We start from the raw sequence: 16,662 nt of genomic DNA, 5'->3' as shown, positions 1-16,662 counted from the left end.
CACAAACAAAAATTTGCTGAGAAAAAAACTAGCCACCAAAACAAATCAATTTTTGTGCCAAAAAATAAAAATCAGCCATCAAATAACCATTGGCACTTGACACAAACAAAATAATTATCCAATAACTATTGGCACTTGGCACAAACAAAAACTAGATATCAAACAAATTAATTCATGTGCCCTTGATCATATTTTGAATTCATTGATTCCAATTCTACCAGAAAAAGAAAATTTGATTAAGTTGACAACAAAATACATAGAAATAAAGTCAAAATAACAAAATTTATGAAAAAATACATATTATCTTCATCTAATTGGTTGTAATGCTCAACATTTTCCATGTGGAAACCATCTAACTATGGAGAAGCTTTCAACCAATTTTGTGTACATACCAAGACTTCCACCATTTTAAGACTTAATGAACTATGAAAAGGATCAAGGATCCTTCATCCGGTGCTAAAAGCACTTTCTGAAGCAACAGTTGAAACTTGAATTACCAACACATCCTTAGCAAGATTAGACAAGACAACGTACTTACTTTTGTTAAGCTTCCACCAATCTAGAACATCAGAGTCCTTGTTCTCTATGCTTTCATGAGCATCAAGTAAGTATATTTCCACATCATTTTTTATTTTAGCACAACCTTTTACAGCTTGTTTTTTCAAAAATCTAGAAAGACGAGTATCACTCATAGAAGAACTATCTTTATTTGTACCGAAAGAACTCAAAGACTCATCAGTTGATACTTGACTACTTCCATAAACACCTTCACATGCCACATGCCACTCATAAATATCCATGAAATTTTCTTTCAAAAAATTTATCATGTTACTAACAACTTCCTCATCCATATATAGATCACTAAAACAGTATTCAACATAATCCATTTTATAACTTGGATCAAGGATAGTAGCAATAAGTAACAATTGATTCACATTTTCCATTTTACCCCAATACTTTTCGAACTTCTTCTTCATGTTAGTCACCATTTCACCAAATAAAAAATTATCACTCAATCTCCATTCATCCAATTCGATTACAAGATTACAAATTTCATGAAAATAAGCACAAGCACTAACATGCAATGAAGAACTAAAAGTTAAAGTCACATCAATTTATTTTTTTAAGAAACTTGACAAACACAGATCCATTTTTCCAATCTAAATTTGAAGGAGAGCCACCTCTCTTTTTACCACCATCATCTTCCCGAAAGTAATGCAAATATTGAAAATCATCTTCTTCTAACCTATCAAAAGCTTTCTCAAATTTCAATGCCGCTTCCAACATCAAATAGGTAGAATTCCACCTAGTTGGAACATCCAGAAATACAATAGACTTGCAATCAATCTTCTCATTTCCCGCACACTCCTTCAGTTTTTCATACCTAGCAGGAGAAGATTTCACATATTTGATTGCATTGTGGATATTCACAATGGAGTCGTGTACTTCCCTCAACACCTCACTAACAATCAAGTTTATAATGTGTGCACAACACCTCAAGTACAAATATCTCCCATCTAGAGCACGTCTATCACTACCCCAAGCAATCAACTTCCTCCTAAGATAAACAATAGCCACATCATTAGAGCTTGCATTATCAACAGTGATTGTAAAAACTTTCTCAATTTCCTAATCTTGCAAACAAGTCTCAATCATTTTCCCAATCGTTTTTCCTTTGTGATTGGGACAACACAAAAATTTAAAATACGCTTATTAAGTGTCCAATCAGAATCAATAAAATGTGCTGTAAGAGACATGTAATTAACATTTTGAATGAAAGTCCAAATATCAATTATGAGGGAAACCCTTTGATGGTGAAAAGAAAAGACCTCTCTCAATTTCAGTTTTTCATCTAAATACAATTGATAGATGTTTCTAACAAGAGTCCTCCGAGATGGAGCCTTAAATTGAGGACATGCTAGACTACAAAAGAGCTTAAAACCCCGACCTTCAACAAACCTAAAAGGTAATTCATCCAACACAACCATCTTAGTACATGCAACTCTACACTCTTCTTTATTTCGACCAATAGCAACAAGATTGCTACCGCCACCCTCTTTTTTGTTAAAAAAAAAAGGATTTTTTTTGCTTCTTATCCACCAATCTACCAGGATACTTCTTACATTGATTTGTCAAATGATAGCCCAATGTGCTAGTACCACACTTCTTAGTGCCACAAGTATAATCTACCCCACAGTAGTTACGTTTACACCTAACATCTGGATCATCCCTTAAGCCCAAAAGCGTAAAGTAATCCCAAACATATGAAGCTAATCTATTAGATTTTCGTTTACCTAATGTTGACAGTGCACGTGGAGGAAGACTTGCTTGCAAATCTATGTCATTTGATGGAGATTCTGTGCCGAGTACTTCACAATCATCCATATCTACAAACATATTCCACCAAAATTATAAAACGACCAAATAGATGTATTTAATAAAAATAACAATGCAATACAACAAAGCAATAATACAACACCTATGGTTGTGTCCATTTCCTAAAGTGATGTTAATTTTGTACGACCTCAAAACTAAACTGACTCTAGTTGTCCACAGACTCTGCATCAATAATTGGTCCCAAATCTTCAGTTGAATAATATAATATTTGACATCAAATAGTAAGAATAAGATGCTGGGAAGTGGGAACAATAAATCAAACAGTAAACAAGATATGCATATAGTATTTTCAGACAGTAAGGTTTTCTCATCAATAATTGTGGTATGCATATACTATTTTCTGTTGTGAGAATAACATTAAAATAAAGAAAATTTAAATAACATCTTTTAGGGAAATATGTTCACCTGGCTTTATTGCTAATTCCTAGATTTCTTCCACAGAACTAATACCATGTTCAGCATGTGCATGAAGCACAATGACAGTGGAACCTACTAAACACAAAACACATCCCAATATTCCTAAATCCTAACTTCCGCAATTTCTCTTTCAACAAAAAATGAGCTAAAACAGCACTGCCAATTAAATAAAGAGTATTTCAACTTACATAATATTACTTGTGCAGCATAAAATTTGAAATTCGAAATGACACTCTTTTCATGTCATTTGTTTTAGAGGGGAGACTGAGAAAAACGGAGTTTGCCGTTGCGATTCTTGCGAATTGAGAGAAAATGACAAGAGAGAGACCGAGAGATTAGGGCTTCTTCAGTTCTTGTCTTGTGGCGTCGCATGAGAACTGAGAACTGAGAACAGTGAGAAGCGAGAAGAAGTAGGGCTCCGTTTAGGGCTTCTTTTCATTCATTTCATCTTTTTTTTTTTCTTTTTTTTTTTTTCACACTTTTAAATGTTGGCGGGTTGGGTTGGGTTTGGTTATTTAGGGTTTCATTGGTTAACCAATAAACCGATCCAACAACACAGCCCGTAACCCACCAAAAAACCGACCCAAACCGGCGTTTTCGTGGGTTGGCTTGTGTGTGTTTGCACAAATCCCCAAGTCTCATTTCGCTCCTGATTTTCCTTCTTCACAAGAAGAAGGTTAAACGCAAGAACCAGCAGGATCCCTGCTTGGAACTTCCAATTTTTTTGTGTTTGCTATATTAAGAAAGAGAAAAAGACTGCGAAGAAATTAGTTTTATAGCCTCCATGGCTAGCAGAAAACTTGTCCCGAATTTATTGCGATCAAAACAGCCTCTTTTTCGTCAGCTGTTAGAAGCTGAACAGGTGTGTGTCCTTTTCCGTTCTTCTAATTGTAAAAGCATAGTGGGTTTTGTAATTTTTCCGAAAAGATTGTATTTTTAATATGTTTGTGTTAAATGATATTAGTATTATGGTTATTTTGTGTAGGTTTCTAGCAGACATGCGAGGCTACGTTTGGTTCCGCCAAATGGGCATTCGTTTAGACGCGAGTTCAGCGTGTTTAGTGAGTTCTCCAAGAAGATTAAAGGCGAAGTTGACCGGTATTTTTATTTTTATTCACTGGATTCTTCTTGTTGTTATTTTTGTTTTGCTTTACATTAAAGTATAACTTTCTGAGTTACTCTGTCAATGTTATCTTTCGATAATTTCGTTTAATAGGTGCTTTTAGTAGAGTTCAGTATTGAAGCCGAAAATGGCACTCATTAATAATTATTTTCTGTTCAGTAAACATGTTTATTTTTTGTGTTTTTTTGTCATTTTTCCCTTCGTGTTTGCCAGGATTCTTTGTCTTCTAAAAGTATCTTTCTTCAATCGTTATTTCCTTCTTTGGTCGTTTTGCATTTCAATCTATTTTCATTCTTGGTTACTAATTGGATTTTTTCTTGGCTATTCTCCTTTAATTTTTTTTATTTTTCTAATAAAAATATAATAATACCGCTATATCTTATTGATGGGCTTGCAATGCTACATTGCTGAATCTCGATGTATATCAAGATTGTAACTGAAGGTGATTAAAATGTTGTGGCTATTTAAGTATCCTGATTCAATTTGCTGTAGGAACCAGGAATTTAAACAATCCGTGAAGGAATTTAAGGAGAAAGCGGAAGAACTGAAAGGGGTGAAAGAAGATCTGAAAGTTAGGTTATTATCTAATTTCTTTTTTTATTTCATTGTTCTTGTTAATTACATATAGGCTGAGACATACTTTTGTATGTCAAGGCTGGCAGACATTTCCAATGGGACCCTGAGATGGTGAAATGGCAAAATGCAGAACTAAGCAGACATCTGAGAAGCTGTACAAGCACGTGGATGGTGTTTGGACGGAGGCCGAGGAGAAGGCAAAAAAGGTATAAATCTCTTTGATGATTATGTGGTTGGCTTTGTCAAGGTGAATTGATGAACATGGATATTGATTTACTTGAATTATCACTGGGAAAATGCTATTGCTTTTTAGCTATTCTTCTTTGTCTCACACACTCATTATTGTCCTAGGGAGGTAATGATATCACTGGATATTTTTTATATCCTATCAATATATGATGTTTTCTTGGGCACTGATTTTGTCCATTTCCTGTTTAATTTATGGTGGTGCGTAATTTATTAGACGACCCTAAGTATCTGTTTTAGCTGAAATTACGTGTAGCTACTAGTGGGACTGGATTTGACAGTGTTTGTGCATGCATTTTTGTCTTTCCTTGTTGCTAAGTGTGGGGTGATGGTGAGGATGTAAGAATACCAAATAAGTTTGCCATTTCTGCATCACATTTCTTAAAATGTGCATGATAACTTGAGGGACGAACTATCTAGATTTTTGAAGGGTCCATAAATCCATGACTGAGTGCGAACTATTTGCCTAGAGCTTATGGTGGCAATAGTCCTGCTTAAAGAAATTTTATGTATTACATTCGAATGTTCCTTCTACAAGGTTATGATAAGAGCTACTTAAAAGTTCCCCTTATTTGGTTGAGCAATTTAATGATACTAAATGAAGCAATGAAATTCATTCGGTAATTACAAATTTCACACTCTTTTAGCAACAAGAAAGGTGCTGGCCGCATTTTGTTTTTCTGAACAATTTCTAGTAACTCCACAAAAATAACTTCTCAAAACTTAGCACAGTTTTTCTTCGTATTTGCAGTATATTGCTGATTATCCATATCCTTCCAGCCAATAATGCAGCAATTCTTGAGATTCCAACTAGTTTACTCTATTATTTTCACAGAAAAAACCTAAATGGTAAAATCAGTTAAAACTCCACAAAATCATATATATAGGGAATGTATGGCATGCTTATGGCGGGATATATTACTTGATAGTTACTGGAATTTAGAATTCAGAAACAGCAATCGCATGTATACATATGTTCTTTTCCATGGCCACTGATAATATATGGGAAAGCAACTGCTGCAAGCTTTATCTGTATGTTTACAACATACTTTCCTGCTCCTGCGTTATCTTGTAGGTATATGCTGATGTGGAGGAAAAGATTTCTGCTGCAAAAGTGGAGGTTCGTAAAATTATGTTTTCAGGAGTTGAATTTGTGCAGGACCATTTTCTGGCACAAAAGATAAGTTATACAAACATGATAATAATGAGACTCTAAATTTACAATTCAGGTAAAAGAAAATTTTGGTATTGGAAAGCAAGAGTCTCAAAAAAGCGATGGCACTTCGGCTAATTACAGCTCAAACGACAAAGATGGAAGTTATTCCGCATTTAGAGAAGAAAAGCAGCAGGGACAGAAGCAGCAATCTGAATCTAGCGATACTACAGATACAATATTTAGCAAGGTTAAGTATGGTGTTTCTTCCGTCTCTTCTAAAGTTTCATTGGCCTTCCTGAAATTGAAGGAAGCAAAACCCATTGACTTGGTGAAGAAGGGTTACGATATTGTGAAGGACGAGTTGAAAGGTAACCCAAACAGGAGAAAGCGATTGGAATATGATGCTTCTTCTGTTTCCTCATCACCAAAAGTTGAAAGGAGCACACGGACCGATGTAGTTGTGTTGCCCTCACAGCAGTCTGCATGGAGTAAGAAATGGGAGGCATTCAAAGAAAAGGTCAGATATCACGGGTATTCATTCTATGCGACCTACCAAATGTCATTAAATGTTTTCCTTTCATAGTTTTATTTGATGTAACTGTTTCATATTGCAGATGAAAGGACATCCTATATTCAAGCATGCTAGTGGGATAAGTGAGCCTGTAATCGGAAAGAGCCAGGAGGTACTTCTTAACCCTCAATGATGCAATTATTTGCCTCCACATTTCCTTTTTATTCTACTCTAATGTTTTTATTCTACCGACACTTAAAACAAAAAAATTAATTTTTCATATTCCAAAATATTAAAATACTAGTCTAGAAGACCAATGTTTTGTATGGATGGCAATGTGGCAGGGCAGGGATTAAAATATCCCCTTTACCGCCCTTTTAACTAATTATTTATTTGAGTTAAAATTTATTTTTAAATACAATTTGAATTTAAAAACATAAAAAGAAAAAGATTTGGGGTGGGTTTGGGGAATTTGGGGCATGAACTATGTTTTCCTTCCCCGTCCCTATTACTTAACAGGGCGAGATTCGCTGCTGCATTTAGAGTAGGATTGGGGTATTTTACTATCCCTAATATTTTGTTAGTCGGTTCAAATTCTTAACTAGCCAGAATGAGATTTGCAATTTTTGATTTTTATATTTACACAATCACTACTTACTATAATTTACAAGTTACGTGTAACGACCCAAATTTTTACTTTTTAAATCATCATACGTGTCCGTAAAAGATTACTTTCATAAACAAAGAATAACATAATATTTTCTAAACATGCGAGTATTTGTTGATTTTAACTACTTAAGTTATTCTTCTTTTTTCACCAACGCAAGCACAATTCACCTTTGATCGCCTCGAACCCATCTTTCTAGTTACCTATAAAATATTTAACATATATATGTGAGACATAAATATCAGTAAATGAGTAATAAACGAATTGCATCTCATATTTAAATACGGAAAATCATTACTCATGGAGACATGGGAATTAGATTCGAACTTCGTGTGTATAATTCCTATGCATAGCGCTACTAAACTCCGGTCTTTTAAACTTACCCATATAGGAACCTTATTGTAATCAGAACTTGGATTTCGGTATAATTATATTCATAACATAAATTTTTGTAATTTAAATAATGAACGAATGATTTGTACTACTACACTTGTAGTTGTATGGAAGAAGATAAAGGTAAATCGAGAAAATTGTCTTGTTAGACTTTCACTTCAAAATTCCTTGGATATCGTGCGCGCTAAATTTTGTAATGTGAAAATGTGCGTGGAAGACTAGTTAAGAGTAGGAGAGATGCAAAGTATAGGAGAAGTGTGTGATGTGAGGGGGTATATATAGAGGTCTTTGAAGTTTGACCCTATTACCTATTTTTGGTAACAAAACATTCATTCTATTATTAATGTCACATGTTTTTCCATATAGAATGTAATCAATCACTCAAGTAATTACCCAATTAACTTTATTAATAAATATATAATTACTACTAATAAGGTATTTCCATATAATTTAACATTTAATTTAAATTATATCAAAATAAATATTCTAACATACCATATGAAAATACGAGATTGCTAATTATACATGCATAAATGATGTTTCTAATTTTAATAAATGAAAGTTTTTCTAATTATAATAATAAACCAATTAATTAGGCAAAGTGACATGCAATATTTAAATCAATCATGCCATCATATTACTAAGATTTAGCCTATTTATTAAAAAAAAAGAAAAAAGAAAAACAACTAAGATTTAGCCTAGAAAAAAAATGCAAATGTAAAAGAAATTGCTCTATGGTCCTAAACTATTGGTCAACATTTAATTAGGTCATCAAAGTAAAGAAAAACCTTATTTCTAGCTTCTAAATTCAATTCTATTGGCTACCTAAGTTCTTGGATCTTCACACCTAAAAAATTTTCGTCCTCAAAAATTGCCCCAACTGTTGTCCGCAAAAAGTTGTGGCATTTCCTCCTCGCATTCCTAAGTGGCCTTCTCTGTTGAATGATGTTGCCATAACACTTTAACCAGTAGTATTTCTTTGCTACGAAGCTTTGTTTGCTCTCGTACCTCAGGGTGTCATAGTTTTAATAAACTATATTAAATTAAAATAAATAAAAGGTTAAATGAGGTTTTATTTTTTATTTATATTTTTTTTTCCATATTTTATAGAAATTTTGTAAAATAAGAATTTTTTATATATAAATTTTTGGAAATATAAGTGTTGTTCGATGGTAGTTTCTCAAATTAGACACTTTACAAAATGAAAAAATTCCTTTGATCGGGGTTTCTAAAAATGAAAGTTTCGTAAGATAGGATTTCCTAGAATAAATGTTTCCAAAATCGAAAGTTATTTTAAGTTTTTGAATAATAAAATTTGGAAATCTTCTTAAATTTAAAATGAGTGTGCAATATTATTTTCCATTTTATTGGCTTAAATAACGCTCGACTGAGTGGCTTACAAGTGATGAGGGGATCACAAGTGGACCACATAAATTCCAAGCTCTCCTTAGACAATTTAGGTCTTTTTCACGAATTCCTTCTGTTTTGCAAATACGCAAACCAAGAAAACTCGAACAATAAATAGAAAATTAAAATATTTTAGGTATGATTTTCCTAATTAGACTATTATTTGATCGAGAGACTTTCCAAGGTCAACTATTATAACATGATGTACTTAATAGTTTAAAGTCACATAATATCATAAAATTGTCAATTTCATAACTAGAATTTTTTCGAAGTATAAGCCTTCATAAATTTACACTTTCTAAAAATTTAGGAAGTTTCCGTAATTAGGTACATATAAAGAGAAATTTATATATAAATAAATACATTTTCATAAATAAACAAAATTCTAATTTGCTTAAATATAATTTCGTACATATCAATATAATCGTTCGTAGACATGTTTAATTTTTCATAAACTAGCATGTTCTAAACATAGGTAAGTATAATGAACCTGATTATTATATAATTATCATCATATGATTATAACATTAAATATTAATGCATTTGCATATTTTTCTACTTGATTCGATGGTGTCGGAAAGTGGTATTGTGTGGCGACGATATAATAAAACTTAAATCTTTTTTTATTTTTTTTTTAAAGGAGCCTATAGAGATGTAGACCTGCTCTGATACCTTGTTGTAACGACCCTAATTTTTTTCCTTTGGAATTATTATACAAGTATTGTAAAAGAATACTTCCATAAATAACGAATAACATAATATTTTCTGAACATACGAGGATTTAAAATTAGTTTTAAAAAATACAATGAACATCATTAAAATCTTTAATTGTTCAAGTTATTCTTCATTTTTTACCCACGCAACCAAATCCACCTCCGATCGCCTCGAACCTATCTTTTTAGTTACCTATAAAATATTTAACACATACATATGAGACATAAATCTCATTAATAAATGAGTAATAATGAATTGCATCTCTTATTTAAATATGAAAAATCATAACATACATATGGAGACGTGTGAATTACAATCAGAACTTCGTGACTATAATTTTCGTGCACAGCGTTACTAAATTCCGGTCCTTTGAACTTACATGTATAAGACTTTTATCATGATCATAACTTAGATTTTCGTATTATCATATTCATAATATAAATTTTCGTAATTTAAATAACGAAAAAACAATTCGTACTAATACACTTACAGTTGTATGAAAGAAGATAAAGATAAATCGAGGAAATTGTCTTGTTATACTTTCACTCCAAAATTCCTTGGACACCATGCGTACTAAACTTTGTAATGTGAAAATGTACGTGGAAGATGAGTTAAGAAAAAGAGATGCAAAGGACGAGAAATTGTGCGTGTAAATGATGTGAGGGGGTATATATAGGGATCTCAAAAGTTTGGCCCTATTACCTATTGTTGGCATCAACATTCATTCAATTATTAATGTTATACGTTTTTCCATATAGAGTGTAATTAATCACTCAACTAATCACCCAATTGACTATATTAATGAATATATAATTGCTACTAATAAGGTATTGACATATAACTAAATATTTTGAGGGTGTATTTTTATGGAAAAAATGCTAGGAAATTGATGAGAAATGTATGGTTGAAAAATAAGGAAAAGATTTTTATTTATGTGTAATATTATTTTAATAAAATTGTATGATGTCAAAATAAATATTCTAACATAGCTGAAAAAAATACGAGATTGCTAGTTACACATGTATAAATAATGTTTCTAATTGTAATAAATGAAAGTTTTTATAATTATAATAATTAACCAATTAATTAGGCTAATTGACATGCAATACTTAAATCAATCATGTAATCATATTACAAAGATTTAGCCAAGAAAAAAAAAATCTGCACGTGAAAGATATTGCTCTATGGTCCTAAACTATTGGTCAACATTTATATATATATATTTCCGCTAAATTCAATTCTAACAGCTACCTAAGTTGTTTTTGGATATCATACTAACTGCATTTGTGATTTTTATTATTTTGCATCTGACTAGCAATGTTCTACTTTATAAGCTGCCACTGTTGTAGTCGTTAACTTGGTCAATATATGCTAGAATGTCCATAAACTAACTTCTGTTCCCACTTCTCTCTTAGTAACTTTCTTTAGAATAAGGCTTTGTTTGTTTACCATTATACCACATTATTTTTTTTACAGTACTCATTTTCAACCATTTTTCATTAAAATAATATTACATGTAAAGCGAATCTTTTCATTCTTTTTTAACCACACATTTCAACATCAATCACTATTTCGTAATACATTATTCACAAATAATGGGGCACAAACAAGCACTAAATCCTTGTATTGCTTATGGACAATTATGAGTTAAATACTACTAGTGTAAGTTTAGTTTCTTGTTACTTCAAACTAATATTACTGCTATTGGTTATTGTCAGCATTTGGCTTCTGCCTTCTGTTAAAGGTAAAATAGCTTAGGGTCATCTTACTATGTGGTCTTTATGTTCTCTAATAGAGAGGTTATTACTGAAAAATGGATATTGTCTCCACTTCGGTCTATCCTGTATACCATGAGTACTATTATGCTATGTTCTGTTTTTGAAGCTATGAATTTCATTAATTTTTCGACGAAATTGGCAGATTGCAGAGGATATGAGGGAGAGATGGGAGACTAGTGATCACCCAGTTGTTCACAAAATCCAAGAGTACGCATTAATCCTTTTCTTATTCAATTTTTATTTCAGTATAAGATAGGTAGAAGACTGCCAAAGCATGTTGAGATTAATTCGTAGCATCTATATGGCAGTATTAGTGAAACTGTACTTGGAGAATCAGATGCGGCCATGTCTTTCAAGGAAATACGTCGTAGAGACCCGTATGATGCTGATATTTTGCTAGCTATTTTCATTTTAAAAGTTATTGTGCTTTTCTGGAGGTCTTACTTACTTCACTTGCTCCTATGTTAGGACATTCTCTTTACCAGAATTTGTGGCTGAAGTTCAAGAAGTGATCAAACCAGTTCTTAATGCTTACTTCAAAGTAAGTTTTCAAGTTTATATGGAATTAGGGGCGGCAGACCACTGTGCTTGAAAGATATTTTACTCTTGAGAAACTAAACTTCACCTCGAATTTTTCGCAATTACCACATGCTGTCATCCGGATGTAGTGGTGGTAGAACCAATGTTGTCAAAACCTGTCTGGATCGAGCCAGTTAGATCACAGAAACCGGGAAGTGATCTGATTACATTATAAAACCCGTGTAGCTAAAAAACTAGGGGAAAAACCAGTCAACCAGCTTGCTCAACTGTGAACTGGCCACGATTTGACAATTATTTATAGATTGATTTATTTATTTTTTGTCTTCTGGGAGATCTCTTTTTCTTCTCACTTTCCTAAAAGAAGAAGATTTGTTTTTACAATTTAGGGGAGGGAGTTTTTCGCCAACCTTGTGACAGCAACATACTAGTTGTCATGTAAAATTTGCCTTTAATTGTAGAAATTATCCATTTGTATTGTGCCTTTAATTTAATTAAATTTTTGGTATGGCACATGATAAGGCTGAGTTTTCACTTTTCCCATTAGTAATTTTTATTTACCAGACAATAAATATTAATATGTTACAAACTACAAAGTTTTCCAATGATATGTCTTCCCACATAGTGGGTGCATTGTTCTTTCCCAATGAAAATTATGTTCCATTCTTTAATTTTTTATGGAGTGGTAATTTATCCTTTTATTATTTTTTGACGCAACTTCCCCCTCCATTGCTTTCCTTTGACGTCTACCGGGTCAATATGTGGTCGGGTTTGAAATCATTGGGTGGAACATATACATGCTCCAGAAGAAGCTAATCGCAGATATTCTTTTTTCATGTCTTCATTGGGCAATATATTGGCATTAGGATATCATCTCACTATGGATATTTGACCGAGTTTACTTGCTGTCTGTAGGGTGATGTTGAAGTTTTAAGCAAGTATTGTAGCTCTGAAGTGATTGAGAGGTGTAAAGCTGAGCATAAAGCTTTTGAAAGCCAGGGGATCTTTTTTGACAACAAGGTGAGAAAACATAGATATATTTTGCTTGCTGTCCATGCCAGCTTTTGGGAATTGTTTGGCATTTTTTGTTGAATCACAATGGAAGTACGAAATTTATTTTTTTATTTTTATTTTTGTTTTTATTTTTAAATTGGGTGGTCTATCACTTCCAGTATTTCGAAAGAATCAATATTATTTGAATTTTCATAGTATAATTAGGAATGAAATGTTTGGAGATTGAAGAAACTAAGGTTGTGGTTGGTTTGTCGTTTTTGGCCCATTTTCCGTTTTTCATTTTCGAAAACGCGGAAAACGCGTTTGGTCCATCGTTTTCGAAAAACGAGTTAAAATTTATAACTGAAAACGCAAAATGATTTTTTATCGTTTTCAGCTATAAATGTCGAAAACGCTCAAAACGCAGAAAACGGGCCATTTTCAGGGAAAACTAAAAATCGTTTTGAAAATGAAAATGGAAAATGAAAATACAAACCAACCACTACCAAATGTACTGAAGCCGGTTATATGGATTAGGGGGTCTGAATTAAATTGTTTACTGGCCGAATGTTAAGAATTGGTGGAAAGTCATGAGATGGCACTGAGAAAAGTTGGTGATGTTGAGTTTATGGCAGTGGTGGTTGGTGCTGAAATGGCAGGAATAGTGGACAGTTATTTGCAATGTAAATGATGTAATAATTTTTGCTTCATGCAGTGTAGTTTTTGTGAAGAAAAATGTCCCTGGTTGGGCTTGTGTAATAATACCTTGTTAGAAGAAAATGATACTCTGTAGATGCAGATCCTTTCTCACATGTCTTATGGGGGATCTATGTGGGGATGCAGGTGTAAGTGGTTATGATTTGCAGCATAGAGAAAAGTTGGCAGTAGCGATGGCTGTGGTAGTTTTGAGTTGTCAAATTTGACTGTGGGTTGTGAAGAGGGTGGCAATAGGAGACTGACTTGGGATTGGAAATGAATTTGACTTGGTATTCTGGACTTTGGAAAAATGGGGATGCTATGTATGGGCATGTATAATAGATATGGTTCAAAAATGATTCTTGTGCCCATCAATAATTGCATCAATAACTGCATGCTTTGCACGGTAAATGTGAAAAAATAATCCATTTTCTTAGGAATAATGAGCCAAGCTAGTAGTTGCAGTAAATGCTGTCTTGCTAAGAAATCATGCATGCTGAAATTTATGCACTTCATTTACTGGATTTTTGGGAGTTCTGTTTGCTTGCTGATTTTACATTTATCCGAACAAAAATTCTTCTCTGGCATACAGATTCTACACATATCAGAAGTTGAAGTTCGAGAGACCAAGATGATGGGGGACACTCCTATAATCATTGTGGCAGTAAGATCTCCCTTTTCCCACTTTCCTTTGTCGGATGCATCTATTGACTCCCTATCATAAAATTCTGATTGATTTTTGGTGGAAAATTGTTACAGTTCCAAACACAACAAGTCTATTGTGTACGTGATAGACTTGGATCTATAACAGAAGGTGGCCAGGTAAATGCTAGAACCTCCCCATTTTGCACCTGTAGTTGCTTTTCGTGCTTGTTAAAGAGAGTATTAAAATGAAAAGAGAATTTATTTTGCATTGGTCATTTTTGTCTGAATATTTGAATATTATGTGGTTTCAGCATAATTTTATCTAGGATCAGATGGTAACCTCACAAATCAAACTGTTGGTCTTTTCCAATTTGCTTCTATAATTTCAGGGCTCGTTTCTTGAGTCTTAATTCTCGAGTCTGCCAAAGGGTACATCTTTTATGCTTCTTTTGGGAAGAAAGTAATTTTAATGGGAACATAATTTGGAGTTGATTGTTGTTTACTTATTGCTACATGCTCCTCCTGCAAAACATTATTAGAACTTCATGTTGGAATGATCATTCATCTGCATGGAGATTTGGGGCAAATTCTGGTTATTCTGATAAAAAGTAGGCTTCGCTAAGCTGGTGTACAAAGCTCTTAGATCCATCTTTGGTGTCCTTTCCACATGGTTTAGAATGCTGAAATTGGAGAAGCTTCTCGTACTGCTAAGTGCAACAGGGAGCTTAGAGTTTATGCATCGTTAAATGCGTTAAAATAAAACAGATGAATGCCAATTTAGTAATTGGAATGTTGACTTGATGCATTTAAGTGCCAAAGTATTTGAACTCGCTCTTCCATTGTGTGTATGTGTGTTCGTACTGGAAGTCATCATTTGATTCTTTGCAAAACCATCGTTCCGCACTGGACATTTCCCAATATCCCAGTGAAGTAAAAGGAATAGGTGAGAGTAGAAAATGAACTGGCAAAAGGTTGCTTCTCTTGATTTCTTGAAAACAGTAAACTAGTACTTCTTGCCCGAACTTAACACTCTTTTTAAGGCATTATGTTTTGCTAAAATGAGATTAATGTGCTTAGCATTAGTAATGTATAAACTAACATGTCTATTTTAAATTTGGTGTTGATTCAGGATACCATCCACACAGTATATTATGCTTGGGCCATGCAGCAACTAGATCCAGAAGAACTTGGAGATGGCGCTCATTACTCGATATGGAGGCTTAGAGAAATGCAACAGCTTGGTGTCCGAGCCCTTATTTGATTTCATTTTCTATATTACCTTGATGAATAATTTTGCCAGATGATTCTTTAACATTTATTTTAAGAAGGCTGAGGAATTTTGAGGCAGCATCTTCATTTCTTTTTGTTTGCTGCCCACTTAAAAATTGACAAAAAAATTTAATTTAATCATTACTAGCAAGAAGAAACTGGATCAAGGTTAAAGTTTCAAAAATGGGCCAGGTTAAAGGACTTTGTGTTCGTTTCGTCCACCATTTTAGTGGGCTGTACAAGAAAAAGGGCTAAGCCGATCTCAGTAGCCACCTTAGGTTTAGGCAGAATTGAAATCTTTTTTATTTGTATTTCCTTTTAATTAAGCCTTTGTTTGAGTCTCATTCTTTGGAAAAAAGAAAATATATTTTTAAACAGTATTTTGATATTATTTTAATCACATTTTTTAATAAAATGATATTACACACAAATTCAATTTTTTTTTATATATATTTTAAATAACATATTTTACATCAATATATTGTTCAAAAATGCATTTTTATGACAAAAATGGAGTTCAAACAAGGGCTAAATAAACACTGGAAGCAAGGCTTTGAAAATGGATTGGGGCCGGATGTCTCATCTTGTTGAAACAAGCCCAACTTGGTTTGCAAGTTCGCAGGTTGATTTTCTAAAAGGGAAAAATTCATATCTAAAAGTTTAATTATGATGAATTTCAAACTAAGTAATAAGCTTTAAATTTCAAAAATTAGATACTACTAAATTTTATTTATAAAATAATTAATTAAAAAATATTTTAGAATTTAAATATATTGAAGGTTATAAATGTATACAATTTGATTACAAATTATCGAATTAGTTGGTTATAAATTATTTTTCGGTCGCAAATCATTCATCTGTCACAAAATTAGTACTTTTTTTTTTTGTGACAACCCATTTATTGATCACAATGTATCAAATTAATTGGTTACAGTTAAGTTCTCGGTCACAACGTAATAAATTGTTAGTCAATCACATTTTTTATTTCACATATTATTTGTTTGTCAAAAATTAACCAATTATTGGTCACAATCACCAAATAATTGGTCACACACCCCTCTCCCATACCATTTACCCACGACCACCATGACCACCATCGCCTTACCAGACAGTGCAAAAACCACCATTACGACAACC

At 32.9% G+C, this 16,662-nt stretch overlaps 1 protein-coding gene across 4 annotated transcripts; it reads left to right on the top strand.

The window, feature by feature from the left end:
• The first annotated feature begins 3,426 nt into the window (after positions 1 to 3,426).
• LOC111392250 (mitochondrial import inner membrane translocase subunit TIM44-2-like) lies at positions 3,427 to 15,612 on the top strand. 4 transcript variants are annotated; one of them, XM_023017538.1, is made up of 14 exons: positions 3,427 to 3,676; positions 3,800 to 3,912; positions 4,430 to 4,508; positions 4,592 to 4,718; positions 5,833 to 5,879; positions 5,989 to 6,432; positions 6,530 to 6,598; positions 11,528 to 11,592; positions 11,694 to 11,762; positions 11,854 to 11,926; positions 12,838 to 12,942; positions 14,204 to 14,275; positions 14,371 to 14,433; positions 15,386 to 15,612. In XM_023017538.1, the coding sequence occupies exons 1-14, from the start codon at positions 3,599 to 3,601 to the stop codon at positions 15,515 to 15,517; spliced, it is 1,536 nt and encodes a 511-aa protein (XP_022873306.1). In that variant the 5' UTR covers positions 3,427 to 3,598; the 3' UTR covers positions 15,518 to 15,612. The 4 variants fall into 4 exon arrangements, with proteins under 4 accessions (XP_022873306.1, XP_022873307.1, XP_022873309.1 ...); XM_023017539.1 differs by having other exon boundaries at positions 3,429 to 3,676; positions 4,430 to 4,513; positions 4,644 to 4,719; positions 5,835 to 5,879; XM_023017541.1 differs by lacking the exons at positions 3,427 to 3,676; positions 3,800 to 3,912 and having other exon boundaries at positions 4,429 to 4,508; positions 4,592 to 4,719; positions 5,835 to 5,879.
• The last annotated feature ends 1,050 nt before the right edge of the window (positions 15,613 to 16,662 follow it).

The sequence above is a fragment of the Olea europaea genome, unplaced genomic scaffold, assembly GCF_002742605.1.
Source record: "Olea europaea var. sylvestris unplaced genomic scaffold, O_europaea_v1 scaffold908, whole genome shotgun sequence".
Classification (NCBI taxonomy): domain Eukaryota; kingdom Viridiplantae; phylum Streptophyta; class Magnoliopsida; order Lamiales; family Oleaceae; genus Olea; species Olea europaea.
This window is presented reverse-complemented; position numbering and strand designations above follow the sequence as displayed.

Excerpts from the sequence above, each read along its gene's own strand:
- LOC111392250 (XM_023017538.1), top strand. The coding sequence starts at position 3,599 with ATGGCTAGCAGAAAACTTGTCCCGAATTTATTGCGATCAAAACAGCCT. Across the intron at positions 11,593-11,693 it reads GTTGTTCACAAAATCCAAGA|TATTAGTGAAACTGTACTTG; the intron begins GTACGCATTAAT and ends TCTATATGGCAG. Across the intron at positions 11,763-11,853 it reads GAAATACGTCGTAGAGACCC|GACATTCTCTTTACCAGAAT; the intron begins GTATGATGCTGA and ends CTCCTATGTTAG.